The sequence below is a fragment of the Photinus pyralis genome, unplaced genomic scaffold (assembly GCF_008802855.1).
Source record: "Photinus pyralis isolate 1611_PpyrPB1 unplaced genomic scaffold, Ppyr1.3 Ppyr1.4_LG4, whole genome shotgun sequence".
Classification (NCBI taxonomy): Eukaryota; Metazoa; Arthropoda; class Insecta; order Coleoptera; family Lampyridae; genus Photinus; species Photinus pyralis.
In genome coordinates, this window is record NW_022170511.1 from 13,961,134 (window position 1) to 13,980,979 (window position 19,846).

The 19,846-nt window shown below is 35.3% G+C and overlaps 1 protein-coding gene across 2 annotated transcripts in view; it reads left to right on the plus strand.

The window, feature by feature from the left end:
- The window catches only part of LOC116167913 (serine/threonine-protein kinase SIK1), a 30,715-nt gene that overhangs the window by 5,797 nt on the left and 5,072 nt on the right, over positions 1 to 19,846 (plus strand). For both annotated transcript variants that reach the window (XM_031483520.1, XM_031483521.1), the window contains exons 3-8: positions 5,211 to 5,274; positions 7,378 to 7,493; positions 9,978 to 10,148; positions 10,215 to 10,338; positions 15,650 to 15,852; positions 15,905 to 16,461. In XM_031483520.1, coding sequence (XP_031339380.1) covers positions 5,211 to 5,274; positions 7,378 to 7,493; positions 9,978 to 10,148; positions 10,215 to 10,338; positions 15,650 to 15,852; positions 15,905 to 16,461 — 1,235 coding nt within the window. The remainder of the gene's footprint in view (positions 1 to 5,210; positions 5,275 to 7,377; positions 7,494 to 9,977; positions 10,149 to 10,214; positions 10,339 to 15,649; positions 15,853 to 15,904; positions 16,462 to 19,846) is intronic.

Sequence of the window (19,846 nt, forward strand, 5' to 3'; positions counted from 1 at the left end):
CCAGGATTAAATCTAAGCATATCAACACACCTTTATCGCATTTTATATATCAATTCAAAAAAGTTTTCGCAATGTGCACCGAATTTTTCATGCGTTGCATCCATTACAGTCTATGTGCCATACAGAAATAGAAGAAGAATCTATCATAACCAACTAAATTTGAGCAACAAAGTGTCATACCGACACACGGACGCACGCGTTGACCGAGTCTCGGTCTGAGTCAAACGCCGTAACCCAAAAAAATATGAAAATAATACATTGTAACGTAAAGGTCGCCGTTCTGTTTACTTTTTCTGCTTAATTGTGTTTGTATATTGATAGTAGCAAGGTTGCATGATAAAAGTCGATACGATTTACGTCAGCCGTATCAAATCACCGCGACAAATTTAGAAAAAACAATATATGTATATGTATGTGTTACACAATAAAAATGTTTAAAGTAGCTACTTACGTATGTACCTATCTATCATCGCAATTTTTGTTCCTAACGATAACTGCACCTTTATCTCTTTGTCGCGACCTCTATTACACAACTCATAACTCGTAGTAAGTTATCAATTTTTTATTAATTACTATACTTGTAAGCCGTAAATGTTGCAAATAGAACACTGTAGCGTATAGGTTTGCCTGAATGAGAAAGGGAAAAAGAGAAAAGATGTAAAAATCCTAAACACAAAACGTCGAAAGAAGATAAAAGGTTCCACAGATTCTACAGGTGCTGCAGATTCAGAGAATACAGATAATATAATTTCTAGATTTTTTTCATTTTTTTGTATAAGGTTTTTGGAAAAGAACGTATTACCGGGGGGGGGGGGGTCTGGGAGATATGGAGTACCCCCAGCACAGACCACCTGCGGTAAAGGGGAGATTTTTTTTATTACCTCTAACACCCTTATTATAGTCTTAGCGAAGAGGTAATCAAATCTTGCAATTTTTGCATATTACTCTAATTAAAAGAAGTATAAATTTTCGCACTGCAGATAAAGCGCATTTTTAAAAATCGGAATAGCTTAGTAAATGGTTCCATCTATCTAGTTTTTACATCGCCCTTTGAGAGTACCCTCCTCGTTCCGTTCTGCAAATATTTGCGCTGAAAGTATTGACATCGCCAGTAGATATGTCTCGTCCCAACGTTCCACTTGCCCTTTATGAGTACCCTCTCCTCACACTTCGTTTTCAAGATATTCGCTTAGACTTCACCATTAAATATGTCTCGTCCAGACCATTCATTCTGCATTTGTGAGTACTTTCCTCCGACAAACTGTTTTAGAGATATTCGCTCGTACAGTTTTCACATCACCAATCAATATATTTCTTCCAGACGTTCCAAACGCCCATGTGAGTACCTTCCTCGGACAGTCTGTTGTCGAGATAGAAAAAATTATTTATTTATTATTTATATTTGACGTACTTTTGAGTGGGTGGGGCTCCTCTACCAACCCAATTCACTATACATTTACAAATATCTGTGCCCGAACCCGGATGCGAACCAGGGACCCTTAGTACCGTAGTCCAGCTTCAACTGAACTGCGCCACACGGACCGATCACGAGAAGCGGTGGAGAAGGAGTCCTATGGTTACTAGAAATTAATTCCCTTCGCTGAGACGTTTCATTAGAGTACCATGAAGGGAAAAAGCAGCCCCCCCCCCAACTCCCTCTTTTGATAAGGAGCCGGCCAGAAAGAAGAGCGGTCGTCGGTTCATAGATATAAGACTTCAAGATTGACAGTGTTCCAAAGCCGAAACGTAATGCTCCTTTAAGACCCGTAAGACGTTTTCAGTCCCAAAGAGTTTCTGAGACCATTATTAATGCTTTCGAGTCTTTACTAGGCCCTTCGTGTTTATAAAGTGTTAAAGGATCTGTAAGCGTCTCTTTGAACCTTTTGGACCTACCTCGCGGGAATTTTCCGATATCTCGCCGTCCAGTTCAGTTTTCGAAAACTTCTTCACACAAATACAAAGCAGGACTATACAGGGTGTTGTTACATATGTAAAAAAGTATGTAAAAATTGGGCGATAGAGGGGATCAAAACAAGCATTTTTCCCAAATAAACCGAGAGTCCAACGTGTTTCGTTTGGGAGCCACCTCCAAAAAAGTGGTGAAATTTAAATTTCAATTTCTTCTTTAATTCTTTTCTCAGTAACCATAAGAGATAGAAAGACTGGTGGCTCGTCTTTGAATAGTTTTTCGGGCATGCGGTTTCCGATTTTGCAGACTGTCTTAAAATTCTAAGAAAGTAAAACTTGACACAAATCGAGAAACAAATATAAAATGAGGTATCCACAAATACTCACATTCAGGAAAATCGAAAAATTAAAAAAAGTCCGAAAACTCCAAAACATTTCAAAAGTCGCAAAAATGTTGAATTTTTAATGATCAGAATGAAATGCGGAAACAATACTAATTGAGAGAGTTCAAAAAAAGAAGCAAAAGTTTACTCAATTGAGTACTCGCACAAAGATCAGAAAGATATGGAAAACTGACAAAGTCTAAAAGTGGAAAAATTAAATACAAAACTAAAAATTCAAAGAGGATTTATTATTCATAAAAGTTAATTATGGATTAGCACCGTGGTACTTTTGTTGCAGGTTTATTAAACTACTCAAACAATTTGCATTCTGACCTTGTTATTTTAAGGTGCATTCTAAAGTACAGCACAGTGATTTTTTCTCACAGCACATCACTGAAAGGGCGATCTCGATCTTACTAGTACCTACTTTTCTACTGATGTTTCTACTGGGTTTTTTTTTACTTCTAGCGATCTAATAACAAAGAACACACAAGAATCATTCATTAATAATTGTTCTTCATTCAATCATTCAATAAATTTTAGAACAATATCCTTAATTTTCAAAACGATTGAATTTAGGTACATTATACTTATAAATTGAGAGAAGAATTGAAATATCGAATAATATATAGGGTGTTCCTTTAAAAATGTCTATTTTAGATATTTTTACGTAGAATCCAGTGGCGAAGTAAACAAAATTTGGACCGCCGTTTCTGAGATTTGACCCAAAGTTGGTATTTTTTAAATGCATACACCCTGTGTATTTTAACGTCAATTTTTTAAATTCTTCTTCCTGATATCATGCTATTATTTTTTTTAATTTAGAAAGGATATGTTTCTACCGCCAGTCATTTTTTATTAATTCGTATCGGTGGATACAATAAACAAAACAAAATCTCCATGAATCCACGGTCTACTATTTAGAAACAGTAAAAAAATTGGTTTTCAAAGTCAAACTTTTCGTTTTCTCCCTGTATTTGAGAAACAAACGTAGCTAAAGGGTGTTTTTTTAAGCCCGATAGAATTTTAAACTTCAATAAATAATACAAAAAACAGCTTTTGTTAAAAAATCTATGTTTATTGGAAAGATCAAAATATGACATTAATGTTAAAAATTTTTTGAGGCATATGACCACCGCGGCTGTCTCTGACGAAGCGAATTCTGTCAGTTCAATTTCAGATCACTTTTTCGAGCATTGGTGGCATTATGTTATTAATCATACGAACAGTGTTGGCTTCCAAGGCGTGCAGGGTTGCTGGATTATTAGCAAAAACCAATGACTTTACGTAACCACATAGGAAATAATCAAGAGGCGTCAAATCGCAGAACCTGAGTGGCCACTTGACAGGTCCATTTCTTGAAATCAACTTGCAACTGCTCTAAAGCCCAGAACGCCGCAATCGATGGTCTTGTGGCTTTAATTCCTGCACCAACTGTATCTTATATGGATGTAGCCCAAGATCTAGTTCAGATGGGCGATTATGTATGCCTTAAAATTCAGGAAGGCGTCTATACGTTTTGCGAATCGCTGACTGATTTTCAAAGTAAATTTGAATAATTTGATAGCGTTGTTCAAGAGTGAGTCTATTCATGATGATTTGCCACAGTATACTAAATTTAAATGTCACTAATAATGAGCAAACTGACACCTGATTTCACAGCCATCGCGATGGAAAGTTCTATCATGCTTAAAAAAACACCCGATACATTGATTTTTGCACATTTTTGATCTACAAAAGGCACGTCATAGTTTCAATAGCAATTGGTTCATCGTTCACTCGTAAATTGGTCGACATTTGTAGGCAACGTAATATCATAGAGCCGTTGAGCTAACGGTATTTGATTCGAGGTGTCTGCTCAGTGCCCAATTGTAGGAATTTCCTGCCAGATAAGAGCGCGTATCCGAAAAGCTAACGATCTTCTTTGAGAGGCATTTCTTCTGAAATTTTGGCATTATGTTTTAATTAATCCAAGCAGAACTCATATATTCGTATCCATCGATTTTCAAGGTTTCAAAAGTGAATATCTCTAGAAGCCCTTCCACAATATTCGGAGGGGTAATTTAAAAAGGTCATAGGTTGATGGTGCTCTATTGAAAGACCTCGACTGAAAGGATGGCTTTTCGTAAGTTGGTACGCGAAATAGGAAAAATAATTCTCCACTTGAACCAGGCTGCGAGGGCTATTAATTAAAACTCCGCGTCAGTAGGAATTCCATACATTTCATGCACGTAAAAGATTGCAAGGTTAGTCTTTATTGCAAGTGTGATTTTTTAAATAATTATTTTGTGTATTGTTGTCTATTATTTAAATACCGTAGCATTAAATTCCGGCTAAAAAGCTACTTGTGTTAAGTAAAATAATTACAATATAATCTAATCTGGGTCGACTTTTAATCTGCCACAATGAATTTTAATTAAAATGTTGACATAATAGACAATATACGACAAATGCGTACCCACTTCATCTGATTTGGAGATCAGTGTATTCGCGAAACTTCAGAAGAGACCCTGCAAATATTTAGAAGCTTAGTAGTCGATTGTTAATTTGGTTCGCTATTTTTTCTCATCGGAATCTCGAATTTGTATAAAAACCTAAAAATAAAATTATAAAAATGCGGGTAGGCATTTTTCATAAATTGGTTAGTCTACACGCATTTTCCGCCCTTGCATATACATATCTTTCGTTTATGAAAATCGTTATTGCTTTACGAATTCGAAACGAAAAACGCTACACCAAAGCCATAAACTACATACGCATATACTAGTTACCTACCCTACTATCTAATCTCCTTGAAAGGCATATCTTTGAAACGCTCAAATTGAAATCAATAATTTTGGGAATAGGTTCAATGCCATGACTACATGACGAACGCGAAACTTATTTTACGAAGTGTTTTAATTATGTCTTTTTTCGCAGGTTATGGAAACGAAGAACATGATCTATTTAGTGTCGGAGTACGCCAGCCAAGGGGAAATATTTGGTAAGCATTTATTGATGAAATGCCGTAAAATGTGTTTGTCTTCCCACTTGAAAATCAGCACCCACGCACGATGCTAACCTTGAGCTCTGACGTCATTCGGCTTTGGGGAATTTAGGGGATGAAATCCACTTCCTACTACAACCGCACAGAGAGCTGCACTCTGCTCTTAATCGACGTATTCTCGAGCTTTTTTACTATCCCTTACAATGCGTGATCGATAAGGTTCAGCTGAATTAATTATGTCGCGCAAATTGATTAGGAATGTATGTGCCATTTACAAAATGCATTTGATGAAAATAGTTTAAGGCGCCAGCAAAACCTTGAAACAACAAGCATATTTATCTCAATCAAACCATATCGTGATGTGATAAACATGTAGCGGAAGTGACGTTTCACCCCTTATTAATTTTCAATTCAATAAATAGCCTGCTGAATATTTATCTTATTAACAATTTTACGTATTTGTCGTCATTATGTCTGCAAGTTAATAGTTTACAAATACATTATCAGAGTCATCGGCCTTTGACGTGTTGTGGTTTTGTACTGTTACAAGACATGTAGTACTTACGTTCTTCAACAGATAAGTTTTTTTTGCAAAATAGTAACTGGGTCTCTGTTTTGTATTGAAAAGGATATTGCTCAACGTACAATTGCGAAATCTTCTTGACACGAAAAATAACTCCAACCGCAACTGTATTTTCATAATCTTCTATTTATGAAGGGGTAAATGCTTTTGCAAAATATTTCTATTTAAAAAAAATACTTCGTCCATCTGCAAGTCTGTTTTTAACTCCGCTTTCGAAACGACGCCGTTAATAGAACTTTGCGGTTTTGGGTTTTGAAACCATTCAAAGAGGGCCGTAATCGTCCCTAAATCAGGAACTGCATTTTTTTAAATACAATGCGATCAAAAATGAGTTGCTGTCGAGTCATCTTTGGAATTTTTGTTTACATTGGAAATCGTACTTAACTTGAACTTCCAAAGGCGACTCGACAGCAACTCATTTTTGATCGCCCGTTACGTTCTCTAGGTCCGCAACCTGAAAGTTTTGTGATTGGTGATTAAAAACCACTTCCAGAAAAAAATTATTTCGCATATTTTTTGCACTAGTTCTTACTTACTAAGTAATGTCATTGGTAAAGAAATGGCATGAGCTCTACAACCATGAAGATCCTCGCTACCATGACGGCCAGCGTCGAATGAATAGGGGAGGAAATTGTGATTGAGTGAGTGAGTGACCAATTTGACTCCCTCAATTCGTTTAGATGGACTCACACTTAATAAAGGAAGGATTTTCACATTCTATTGAGCATTTTTTAACATTTTTACAAAATCGAAAGGTCACACGCTTGTCTAAGCAAAGACTCTCACATATCCCCCCATTTCTTGTGTTTTTTATCTATTGAGAAATTTCAGATGATTTTTTGTACAAGGCGGTTCAAATTGATCAGTACTTCCCGAAATCTTAACGCTGATGATCATCTTTTATGGCGCTCGTTGTCTATCGGGATTCCTATTCAATTCTAATCTGGCTAAATTCATTTCCAATTAATATCACTTTGTAAATTTAAAAAAAAACTATACATAATGAATCTGGTTGAATGAGGCAAAAAAAATTTCTAATTCAAAATTAGTTTGAAAATTTGAGCCTGGAATATTCTAGCATAATAGAATATTAAAATCAATTTTGAATTTCGAATGCAGGTACCGTGTGAACATTGTGAACCGCATTTGTATTGAAGTATCCATGATTACCTACAGAGTACGGTGTTTATAAACACGTTTAAAAATCAAGAATAATGCACCCAATTTCCTATTAATTTTGCAATGGCCGTGATAATTATTTTAATAAAGTATCAAATAGGAATTCCGTTACATTATTCAATGCCTTTATGTAAATTAAGACAATGCTTCCGTATCCGGATTACGTAGTGGCAATGCTGTAGGGTCACATTTCGATGGTAATAAATAATTAATAAAGGTTGTATTGCACGCGTGCATATTAAATATGGGTGTAATAAACCTGAACGTGACCTCGCAGCATATTTATTCGTTTTTCCTGTATATGCAGACTGCACATTTTACCTTTTATTTTTTTCCAGATTATATTGCACGATATGGACGTATGACTGAAGAAACGGCAAGGAAAACCTTTTGGCAAATACTTTCGGCGGTAGAATATTGCCACAATCGTAATATAGTACATCGAGATTTAAAGGTAAGGTCTTTCCACAACTCCATAGTATCAATATTCTAGTCAAACCACCTCTCCACATACATTCCTTAAACTCGCTCGCCCCCAACCCTTAAAATGACGCCGCCGTCGGGACGCAATCGATCTATACCTAATGACGTCATTGCTTGTATGTAGGAGTACTCGGAGTTTAACTTCCGCCTCCGAAATGAAATCTTGCATAATATTTTACACATCCTCCCTCTTTGTGTAAATTCTGTGAGGGGGCGTTAAAATGTTTATTAACAAAATAAAAGGAAGCAAAGACCAATGTATTCGTCTGTATGTATGCCCCAGGCGGATAGAATTGGTTTTAAAATTTATAACGCCTTGCTAAGCGCAACACAATGGTCGGACATTGGCGTTTGTTGAACTTAAGCTGTAATTGAGCACTTTTCTATTGTCCGGTTTTGGGTTTTAAATTTCATTGTACGACTAATTTTTATGGATATCTTTACTACCTGTAACTGTAAGTCAGGTACATGAATTGCAAATACCCTTCGTAAAATCAATATGTCATTGACTTGGGCATTGAAGCTAAATTACGCTGGTCTTTTACCAATAAATTGTAAATGATTTTTTTAATCAAAACGACCCTCATTTTTTGCTCTTGCAATCTTGCCGTTACGCTTGTATTTGCAATCGTAAATCGCAACCGGTCTACAAGACTACGTCATTTCAAAAATTTACAAATTCAGAATACCGGTTTTATTGTCTTGTTGTAACGGAATTTGTCGCATAATAATTTTGCTTCAATGTCAAACTAGAATACATTTGAATATTAACACTGACTGTTTGTTTAGAAGCTATTCCGATTTCAAAATCATCAGTATTACAAACGCAAATAAATAGTACCGCCTATTAATATTATTTTTTTATTTTTCAAAAGTTTCTGGAAGGGGGGGCGAAATTACCGTAATTTTGATATAGTTCTGGAAGGGTGTCCTGAAAAGGCACTTTTAGTTTTGGATGCAAATAATGAGGTAGCAGATTTTACTTTTTTATAATGCATACGTATATGGCAGAGAGTGGACTGAAGTGTTTTTTTTTTCGAAAAGTGGCACTTTTTGGGTTACAACTTCGGAAAAATGCATGCGATCGAAAAGATGTCGACCACCATAAAATAGTATTAAATTTCGCTAAAGGTGCAAAATATACATGCTTAAAAATCCAAACGGGAAAAACATTCATATTCAAAAAAAATTGTATGGAATTTCTCGAAAAGGTCGTAGAAAATCGGCCAAATTTTCAAACGAATTTTTAATACCATAACTTTTTTATAACTTGCGTTTTATGCAACTTTTGCAGTAAACTTAAAAACTATAATTGATTGTAGTTCCTTTAATTTGAATCCAATCCGATATATCGACTCACCGACAATAATATCGAAATATTGTAACACTACTCAATCTGGGCCACCCTGTATTAGGCAAAATGTTTCCTTGTGATAATGTACCTACAATCTTGTAGGAACGATCGATTTTAAACCAATTTTTTTCTAGATTTTTTGCCAATGTCGAATAAATTATTGAAAACAACGTATTATGCGTCCGTAGGTTTCACATATGTAAATATACTGGGTATATCGTCCTGATGGCAATTTTCGAGGATTTTAGGTTAGGTGTGCAGTTTGACTTTACCTTACAGTTCTATATTTTTCATTGTATTTCATAGTCATTTATCATTTCAATTCTTTATCACTTTTATTTGTTTGCCATTTCATTATTATCAATTATAATTTCAGGTTTATTAAATAATACACTTTAGTCTTATCTTCACTTTGTGCCTTTAATTCAACCACTCATTGCACCAAATAAATATAAGGAAAAATGTAAAGCTTAACCCGCCCTCTGGTGGTTTTTTATGCCATGCGTTATTGCCAAGGGCCACAATTCGTTATATTTCGTTCACCCAAAGTTCTGCTGAGACAACTTGGACGATGCTCACTCTCTACCATACAAGATAACAAATAATCTACTACGTATTTTTTTTGTAACAAAAAAGTGCAAATATTACGGTTCGGACTCTGATAGTGATTGGCGTAATTTTTCCAAAGATAATCTAATCAGAATATTAAATGTACCAATCTTGTACTTTATGCACACAAAACAAATGTAGATAAATTATCTTTTTTATGCGCGATTAATAGGAATCAATTTCAACGCAATAGCCTAGGTACTTACCAACAGCTTTTTGTAATAAATTGCCATTTCCTGCATAATCAGATTTTCAATTATAATTGTATCATTTTCCATTAAAATGGGATTTGTTTTTCATTTTGTAAATAATGAAATAATAAAACATATTCTGGGATAATACAAAATTAATAAATCTAATTATGCCGGGATTATTAAATTTATTATCTCGTCGGGATTTATGATTTCGCGAGCGATGCAATTTCAAGTTCGTTTCGTTTATAGCGAGATTCTTATTGGCTTTTAATGACCGCTTCTCTTTTTTTTGCTTTAGGCTGAAAATCTTTTGTTGGACTCTAACAATAATATAAAAATTGCCGACTTCGGTTTCTCCAATTATTTCACGACCAGTGGCCAATTATCCACGTGGTGCGGATCGCCTCCATACGCCGCTCCAGAAGTGTTCGAGGGGAAAAAGTATACTGGTCCCGAAATTGACATTTGGGTAAGTTGCACATGCATGGTTCTATTTTAAAGCGACCTCGAAGGCTAAATTAAACTTCTCTTACAGAGCTTGGGGGTTGTGTTGTACGTCCTTGTTTGCGGAGCGTTACCATTCGATGGATGTTCTCTTCAGGCTTTACGTGATAGAGTTCTATCGGGGAGGTTTAGGATACCGTACTTTATGAGCTCAGGTAGGATATTTCATTTTTGACACTTGTCTATGTCGGCAATATTGCCTCGCAGAATATCATATCTATTTTGCTTTGCCAGTATGTTCTAGAAATGGACAAAAGCAATAACAAGTTTATATTGTGCATATAAGCGCATTTTTTAAACCGAAATAGATTAGTAAATAATTGCGTTATAAGGTAGTAGCATATGCTATATTTGTCGATGTTTACCTTTTTGGTAGATGATAAAAGGGGAGAGAGGGTGGCTCCTTACACATACACCTGTAAGAGCCTCTTGGAGGAAATCAACCCCTTACAGAAATTCTACACAATATTGGTATTTTTCCTTCATAGGCACCTTCCCAGACACTCAATTTTCGGGATATGCACAATTAAGTTTTCATACCGCCAGTGGATATGTCTCGTTTGGACGTTCCTCTTACCTTTTATGAGTACTCTCTTCCGCCACTTCGTCTTCGAGATATACGTTTCGACCTCAGCAATAGATATGTCTTGTGCAGACGATTTGTTTTATCTTTATTCATTATTGTGAGTACTCTCTTCGACACACTGTTTTCTTCAAGATATTCGCTCTTTAAGTTTTGACTTCACCGGTGGATATATTTCGTCTAGAAGTTTCAATCGCCTCCGCTCTGGAGATATCAGGAATTATAACCGATCACGATAAGGGATCAAAGAGGTGGCCTATGGTTGGTAGAAATGAATTTCTTTCGTTGAGACCTTTCATTAGAGTACCATGAAGGATAAAATGAATTTATGGCCTTAATTTTGACCTGTTAGTTAAAATACAGTGGACCAGTAGGTATAATTTAGTAATATGTAATTAAATTGACTATATACGAGGTGTGTAAATTAAGTAATGGGACTGATGCTCTAAATATTTATTATTTAAATATAATTACTCTCTGTGTGAAAATATGTAGTATCCTTGGGAAGCCACACAGCGTTTTAGAGGATTCTTCCACTCGTCATAGCAGTGCTGGACCTCGGATTTTGAAATGACACTCTGTTGGTCGGATACGGCTTTTTGGGATCTGATCCTCTGATCGGGAATCGAACTCGGGTCATAGTCAAGATGTGCTTCTCATTCTGACTGTTACTTGTACGAGCGATTTTTTTCTTTCACGCGCTAATAATTGACTAATTCAGTAATGAATAGTAACCTATTCCCATTTTGAACAAAAGACATCAAATTAATGGTTTTCTATTCTTAGTTTGTAATTATTCTGCACTTTACGTGTGCTACTTTTTTCATATTGTTGACTTTCGTTCACAATACGCTAACTCTTAACACAGTTTAATTTGTGTGTACCTACTTAATTGATTTGTACCTATTGTAGGAGAGTATTTTATTAATTCAATACTGGTGTCTTTTGCATTAGATGATAATTCGTAATTATCTTCATTTTTTGATTTTGATTTGATGAAGGATTCATTTAGTCATATTTTAATTTATCGCATGCTTTTGGGAAGTATTCGGGGTATCGACACAATTTTTCTGAAAATAAAACATTCGTCTTTTTTGGGGCAGCTCTAGGGCTGATAACCCCAAACGTGTTGGGCTCAGTACACAGTTTATACGCCTTACTACATAAAACTGAAACATATCTCAGCTTGTCGTTGAATAACCCCGATAACAGCTATCTCAACCCCTTTCGTAATTACAACAAAATATATTTACCTATAGCTTCTAATAGATGTGGCGACCTAATTTTGTTTTAAAAACGGAATTACGACCCAAACTCACGATAGCCCTACCAAATTTTTACGTAACAACGCTCCGCATTGATTATTTTCTTTAAAAGTTAACTATATGACGTAAACGTATTACGTGCTTATTGCAACGTCGGAGTAGGAATAAATTTTAATATTTTTCTTTCTATTTAAGCTGTTTACACTATAAATAGAATATCTTATAAAATTACCTAACTTTCCCTCACGTTCGTGCCGTCTTCTACTTAAATACGAAGAAAGTGAAAAATCTAATTACGTATTTTAAAAAAATAAAAGAACGTGTATTTTTTCCTTTTTTTTATTAATATAAAATTCGGCTTGGAATCAGTAATTTTACAAATCGGTAGTTGCAAGTGTTTACTTGTCAATTATAGCTATTTGAGGTGTTTGTCCAAACCTATGAGCAATGAGTTCAAGTAATTTTAGCTTAGCCAACGTCGACGTAATTAAGATTAATATTAGCAAGAAAAATTTTGATCAGGCGCCCGTAATGTTTATAGGATATTTTCAAAATCCACAAGATAATGAATGTGTCCAATTTTAAGAGATGTTCACAGTTTCTATGCGTGCTCTCGTCTGTGACGCACGGGTTTGACGTCAATTGTGAACCCCAGGTATGTATCTACTTGAGTAACGAGGATTAGTCACCAATATAGGTTTCAATAAACGTATTTTTAATAGCCAAAGATTCTACCAGCAAATCACTCATGAACCCGTGCGGTCTTCTGAACGAGATTCTTTAAATGTTGTCTTCCCGCCATAGCATTGTTAAAACGTTCGTTGTTATAATTATCTGGCAGAGTTTGAAGAGTATTTTTAAACGGATCCTCAACCTTGCCACTTCATTTCTAATTATACAAGGCAGTGACCTGAATTTTTACATATCTAATAGTTGAATGAAAATTCCTCAACCTATCTACCATAAGGCATGCCGTATGAAAGCTGCAATTGCATTGAATCGTATTTATATAATTTAAAAGAGAAAACATAAAGTAAAATATTAGCGCCGCCGGTGGACAGAATTGTTAGCGCGAAACCCCACACTCTCGCCCTTTCACGAATTTTCAATTTTAGCGTCGAGCCGGTCGCTCGATGACTTCATGTCCATAGATTTAAAAGCGAACGGACGGGCCGATTAAGATAATTTTGCAGGTGAATTCTTTATCAAATTTGTAAATTGGCAATGTGGGCCTTCAAATAAGAGATGCTCTTTTGACATCTCCGTTAGTTATGAACCAAATTGCATGAAATTCAAACTGGCCATAGCGAGTACCATATCAAATGTAATGTCACCGCTTTGGCACTTTTGATTAAGCATCGTCAGGGTTTAACTCGTGCATGTTCTAGTGCTATTCAAATGATGTCTTTATCCAAGAACAAGGCTCACCAGGGTGCGGGCCTCCACAAGGAAATATTTTTAGATGACTTTCTGTATGAAAGAGTCTGGGCAGGACTCTTTGCTTGTGCGTGGTGTATTGAACCAATCAACTCAAATTATTCACTATATTTTTTTTAATCGCCTAGTGGACGATTAAAATGACCAAAAATAACCCTAATTTTACAAAATGACACAGAGGGGTCATTTTCATATTAGAAAAATCGCGTTCACTATTGTAAATCGTAATCCCATAACTTTCACAGAAAATCATCATTAATGTGCTCTTTAAGACGTGTTCGTTTTCATAAACGAAATAAGTCTTTACGAAAATTTTGCTACTCCACGCAGCTCTGTACGATAAAGAAATATTTTTAATCCCCCTAAAAGAGAGGTGATTTCTTCGAAAATCGTGAATATCTCGGAAACTGCTCAATTTTGCAGGCCCAAAAAATTGTCTTCTTTTTTGTCATAAATGAAGCTACGTTCCTTCAAATTTCAGACCCCTTCGACTTTTTTTCGCACAAATAAAAATAGAAAACGAAAAAGTTTTTCCGGGTTTTCACGGAATATTTGATATTGTGAAAACATGTTCATTTTTCAAACTTTTACTTCGAACATTTTCACCTAAAAAAACATAATATTACATTCCACCCTTTTCAACTCCCCTGATTTCGCCCGCGGAAAAATTGAACGGTTTTAATTATTTTCTCCGATTTCAAAGTCATTTTACTTACACAAAAAACTCGGTTTGGATCGGGAACTAATTTTTTTTGTCAAAAAATATTATACAGCCTGGACTAAAAGTTATTTCATTAACGTGTGAGAAATAAGTGGACGAAAATGAGATCCGATTTGGAAATATTTTGAGGATCAAAATTCAACCAATAAAAGGCTCTATGCAAAACATGCGACAAAACATTGCCAGCTATGGTGCAAAAACACAAAAGTATCTAGTTGTAACAATGTTTCTGAAGAGGCAAATACATGATATTAGTGGATCAGGATCCTCCGATAATGAAGAGGAAATGCCGTTAACTGCAATAAAAAAAATCGCGAATTAATTAAAAAAAAGTCCGAGTTAATTCAAAAAGTCGGCCTTTTATTGACTTTTTTTATAAAATTCGCCACTTAGGCATTTCCAACTCTGTTTCAAATGCAATACTTAGAAAGACAACGAAAATATCGCTGGATTTCTAATTATTTACAGGGCATAAGAAAATTGTTTCATTCTGATATTTAATGAACGTCATACTAAAAAGAAGAACAAGACTGATTTTTTACTTGGTACTCGTCCACAGTAAAACATTTCAGCGAAAGGGCTAGTTTTGACTATGGGTCCTTTGGGCATGTACAGGATGTTCCATTTTTGACGCTTTTATAGGGTATAGCTGTCATTGTTAGTGCCATCAAAAGAGTAATATACAGATTATTGATCGCGTATGTTCTAAGAACCTGACAAGGACGCGGTAGTGCTCTGTTTCAGTCGCTAGTGTAAAATCTAGGATTTGAGGTAACTTGATGCATGTCTGCATTGATTTCATATTGATACCGATCATGCTTTTAAGTTGCTGATCAAAGATCCATTAGACAAACTGTAGGCGTCATCATGTGCTCTTTTTGGGTGGTAAAATCATAATTTGAGAATTTTGCTTGGTTAAGAGTTGGGGGGGGGGGGGGGGCGATAAAATTGTCAATTTCAGAACGACCCTAACTTTTCTTAGTTATCGGACCTAATCTCATTTTTTTTAATGGGAACAGCCTGTAGATATTAATTTACAAAGGTAGCATATTAACGCTCTTAAATATACCCACAAAAAATTAATGATTCAAAACATTTTATAGATTTTCTTTAATCATTGAACCTTTTTTGATTTTTTAAAACTTTTGAATTTCTTTGAATCACTGAATCTTCTTGGAGTATCATCCATGGTGTGCTTATTTATTTTTAAAAGATAGGTTAATATGCTATCTTTTAGTTTAAAATCTACCTACAGGGTGTTCTATTTAACAAAATTAAGGTTTTGTTTAATCATTTTGAAATTGACAATTTTTTTATTAGATTTACAAGTAATTTAGGAACTTTCTTAATACAAAGTAAACAATTAAAAAAGCTACTTCTGATTGTATCGATTCTTTGCTTGATAACTAGTTTGCAATTGTAAAAACAGAATTGTTTACCCCCGATTTTATCTTTTTCAGATTGTGAGTCGTTGATTAGAAAGATGCTTGTGCTCGATCCAAGTAAACGATATGGAATATCGCAAATAAAAAGACACAGATGGATGCAAGCGGATATACCGTCAACATTACCTTCATCTGTTCCTTCGAGTACCACACAACCAAATGAGCAAATATTACGGCTAATGCAAAGTTTAGGAATTGATGGCGTAAAAACGAGAGAGGTGGATATTTTTCAGGTCACACGATTGGAGATTGTAACGCAATTGTTTTCAGTCCATTCGAATCGGAAGTTACGATCATCACGCAGCTATTTATTACCTATTATTAGATAAGTTAAGAAATCAACTTGTGAGCGGCGAGAGTCATACGGGTAATCGTGACGTTCAAAGGCGACGTCCTTCAAATGTAGCCGAGCAGGCTATGAGGAAAATCGGTAGGGCAAGCACGAGCGAAGACTGTCGACGGTTGCTGCAACATTCCACTACGGCGCCAACGTCGAGTAATAGTAAACTTAGTAATATTCAAAGAACATCAGAAACGGCGTCATCGGCGCATGGTATTGACGCGGCCAAGCTGCTCGCGGCGACTAACAGCGATGACGCCCTTAAAATACTGCAACAGTCGACAACTACAACTTTTGCAATGTCGAGTGAGGCATCCAAGCTGATGGCGACTTTACAATCTTCACCTGTTCCATCTGCCACACAAGATGTACCACCTTTTCGTGATTACCTAAATCACATACACACCTATTCCTATATGCAAAACACATTCGGACAACAGACTTTAGATACAGACAATAAAGGCTCGCTAAGCAGGTTTAGTCCGGGGTATGTAGAACATTTATGTTGTAGTGTTGTAGTGTATTGAATTATCCTCGAAGTGTTTCTCACTCTTAAGCTTTCTGCATTTTAATTATTTATTGTTATTTAATCCTTATTAAATAAGGATGTACCTACCGATTGTAGATTTAAAAATAAATATTTATGTTTATGTTACTTATAATTTCTTTACCTAAACCAACTGACATGGAACTTACACATTTATAACTCGGTATCTGAAGGTACGTACGCATTGCAGTCCTACTTCCCACATTTCTCCAGATACAATTTGAGCCCCATATTTTTAACAGACTCTCTCAACTATTGACATTTTTTAATACTGAGATTAAATAAATAATTGAAACCTTCTGTGCATAAGAACACAAAACAGGGATTGATAAAAGTGAGTAAAGCTTAAGATGTTCTTTACGCATAGAAAAATTTACAATACATGACCGAAGAAAGTACCTAAAGTGAAAGTACGAGCATACAGGCTTATCAATTAGGAGTACCACAGGAGCTAGAAGGCAACCTTTGCCTTCTGCTGGGCCATTTAAAAATTCGAGTAAGTACACAAGACTTTTCTGACACAATATAGATTAGTCACGTGCATCCCACCTGTGCTTGTTTCAATTGGTTATGTATCTAATGCTTATCTAACTGTAAGAATTATTAGGGCTGTACTGCTTTCTGAATTGTAGGTTTAATGTGTAAGTTCTTTAGTCAGATGTGCATTCATGGTGGTGGAATGAAAAAGTAACATAAACATCAGTCATTGTTCACAGTAGAATATTTAACAATTATGTGCACATGTTGCTTACTTACTAACAGTTTTGAGAGCTCCATCAAATCACCCAAGATGTATATTAACAAGCAAGTTCCTAAAATTAGGTAAATTGGGCTCCAAAACAAACAAAAATTTAATAATTTTCCATTGATATGACCAATATTAATCTGAGGAGGTATTGAACACTTTTGAAAATCGCCAGTGTAATGTCTTTGTAGTGGTAGACGCGCACATGGCGTGATACACAAATTTGCATATGCTAGCGGTGGAGGCGTTACTAATCTTCATCTTTATGTATCCATGATAGTACATATACACACCAGATGTGTAATAGGTTAGCATAGGTGTTGCTGCATACAATTCACTTCTGATTTACCAAACTCGCATTTACTCATATTATTTTATTCAAGAGATTATACTATGGAAGAAAACAAAATATGCAGATCTGGCAGATTCTTCGTTTGTGATTTTTCTATTAGTCTAAGAGCTAGTGGCAGTCAACCTGTAAGTATGTAATTATAAAATCTGGAGTGAGTCTTTTATATTTATCACCCATGAGATGGGGTCTCGCTAAGCCCGGCGAGGGGTTCCCTAGAGTTACTCAGGTGCGCCAGGTATGAAAATTTCATTAACTTCTATAAAGGCTGCCGTTTGATTTGTTCAAAATATAGGTACAATTAATTAAATATAAAAATAACAGTGGCAGACGATTATCGCGGTTTCAAGATCATGGCAGGCATTTTTTAAATTGACAAAATTATGAAATTACAAAAGTATTGTATATCTGATTTTTGTATATGTTGTTTATTATTCTACATACATATATTTACCACATACCACCACAGACGCTTACCCGAGCATACAGGGAATTTTTTGAAACATACAAGCTGTTTCATGAAAACCGTTACCTAAAAGTATTCAGATTCCCATTAATAATTGAAATCGGAAAATTTGCATAGGCACTAACATAGTGTTTCATGATCTATTGAAAGAAAATATTATGATGATCGTTTCACTTCCAGTTTTACCGGATGTGGATAACAACTTTGAAATAGACCACCCTATATTTTATTGTATTTTTGGAATCTACAGGAAAGTCTATACGTCGTTTGATACCAGATTTCTCTATACTCAACATCATAGGTTTTCCAGTTATTCAAGCTTTTTCAAAATTTTTGACGTTTGACTGCTTTTCTTTAGCATCCTGTACCTATGGCTCCGTTGACTTGAATTTTAGAAAGTCTTCCAAAATGAACAATACTGACGTGACGCTGCATGCGAATGATTTAAATTTTGATCGTCCTCCTACAGAGTGTTTTAAAACTAATGGTCAATTTTAATAACTTTAAAAAGTTGATTTTTCGAATTCAACCTGCTTTATTTTTTTGCACTTTCAAATGCCGAAAAAAATTCTACATCGATCAATTACATTCTCTATACCTATCTGTTATGGTTTTTGTTTTATTTAAGATTTTCTAAAATTGTGACCATTATATGCATACTGGAGCTAAAAAATTGTTTGATTATAGGATCAAATATTGTGATTACAGAATAATAAATGTCAGTTTCATTTAAAGATTCTCGTTCAAAACCAGCTACCAATCAAAAACGAAATACCCTGTTGTCGCCACTGTTCTAAATTGAGTCACTGTAGTACCATATGTAAGCCCTCCATAATATACGTCATTAAATCTGTCTTCATCCACATAATTTAATGCTACGAGTTTCATTGAGTACGCATATTTCTTTGCAGTTTCTTCTGATGGTTGTTGCCTATTATATAGTACATATGTACTTAAGAAACGCCTGTTGTGACGCGTCTCTAATTTCAGGCGACAGAATTTGAGTACGCATGATTTTTGTCAATTAAAAAAATACCTTTTAAAATAGTTACAAAGATAGTGAAATTTTCATACCTGGCGCATCTGAGTAACTCTAGGGCCTACCTCGCCCAGCTTAGCGAAACCATCTCATAGATGGTAGGTATAATACAAGACTGATAAATATCATTTACATCTTCTCTGCATGAGGTTTGTTGATCAGTTGTGAATGGATTATGGGTATATAATACTGTGGAATTTCCCATTATTGAGCAAATCAATTGGTTGTAGTCAAGTGATTAATGGGTCGTTCTGGATTATTTGAGATACTTTTCTAGAAGTATCCACATCTTATTTCTCGAATCATTGGCAATAGGTCATACACAATGGACATGTACCCAAAAGCTTTACAGCTACCTCTGAAGTCCCCCAAACCTCCAATCTAGGACCACTATTATTCATATTGTTTGCAAATAACCTTCCTGCTGATTGTGCCTAAAAACTTTCATGCCACTGCACACTTCAACTTCAAGCAGGCGTATCTTATTAGGATATTTCAATATCGTAGAGAGGTGAGGCAGGAAAAATTCTGGCAAATATTATGTACTTTTTTAGGGACTATATGTCGGTACTGTAAGATTCTCTAACAGCAGTACGGTTTTGAAATGTAAAAGTCATAATGGGTGAGTTCTCTAAAAATACCCAGATATTCATCGCGTGACACATTTTGTTAATCTCATGGAAGCACTGAGCAAGTTCTCTTAAATATAATTATTTTGTTGTAGCG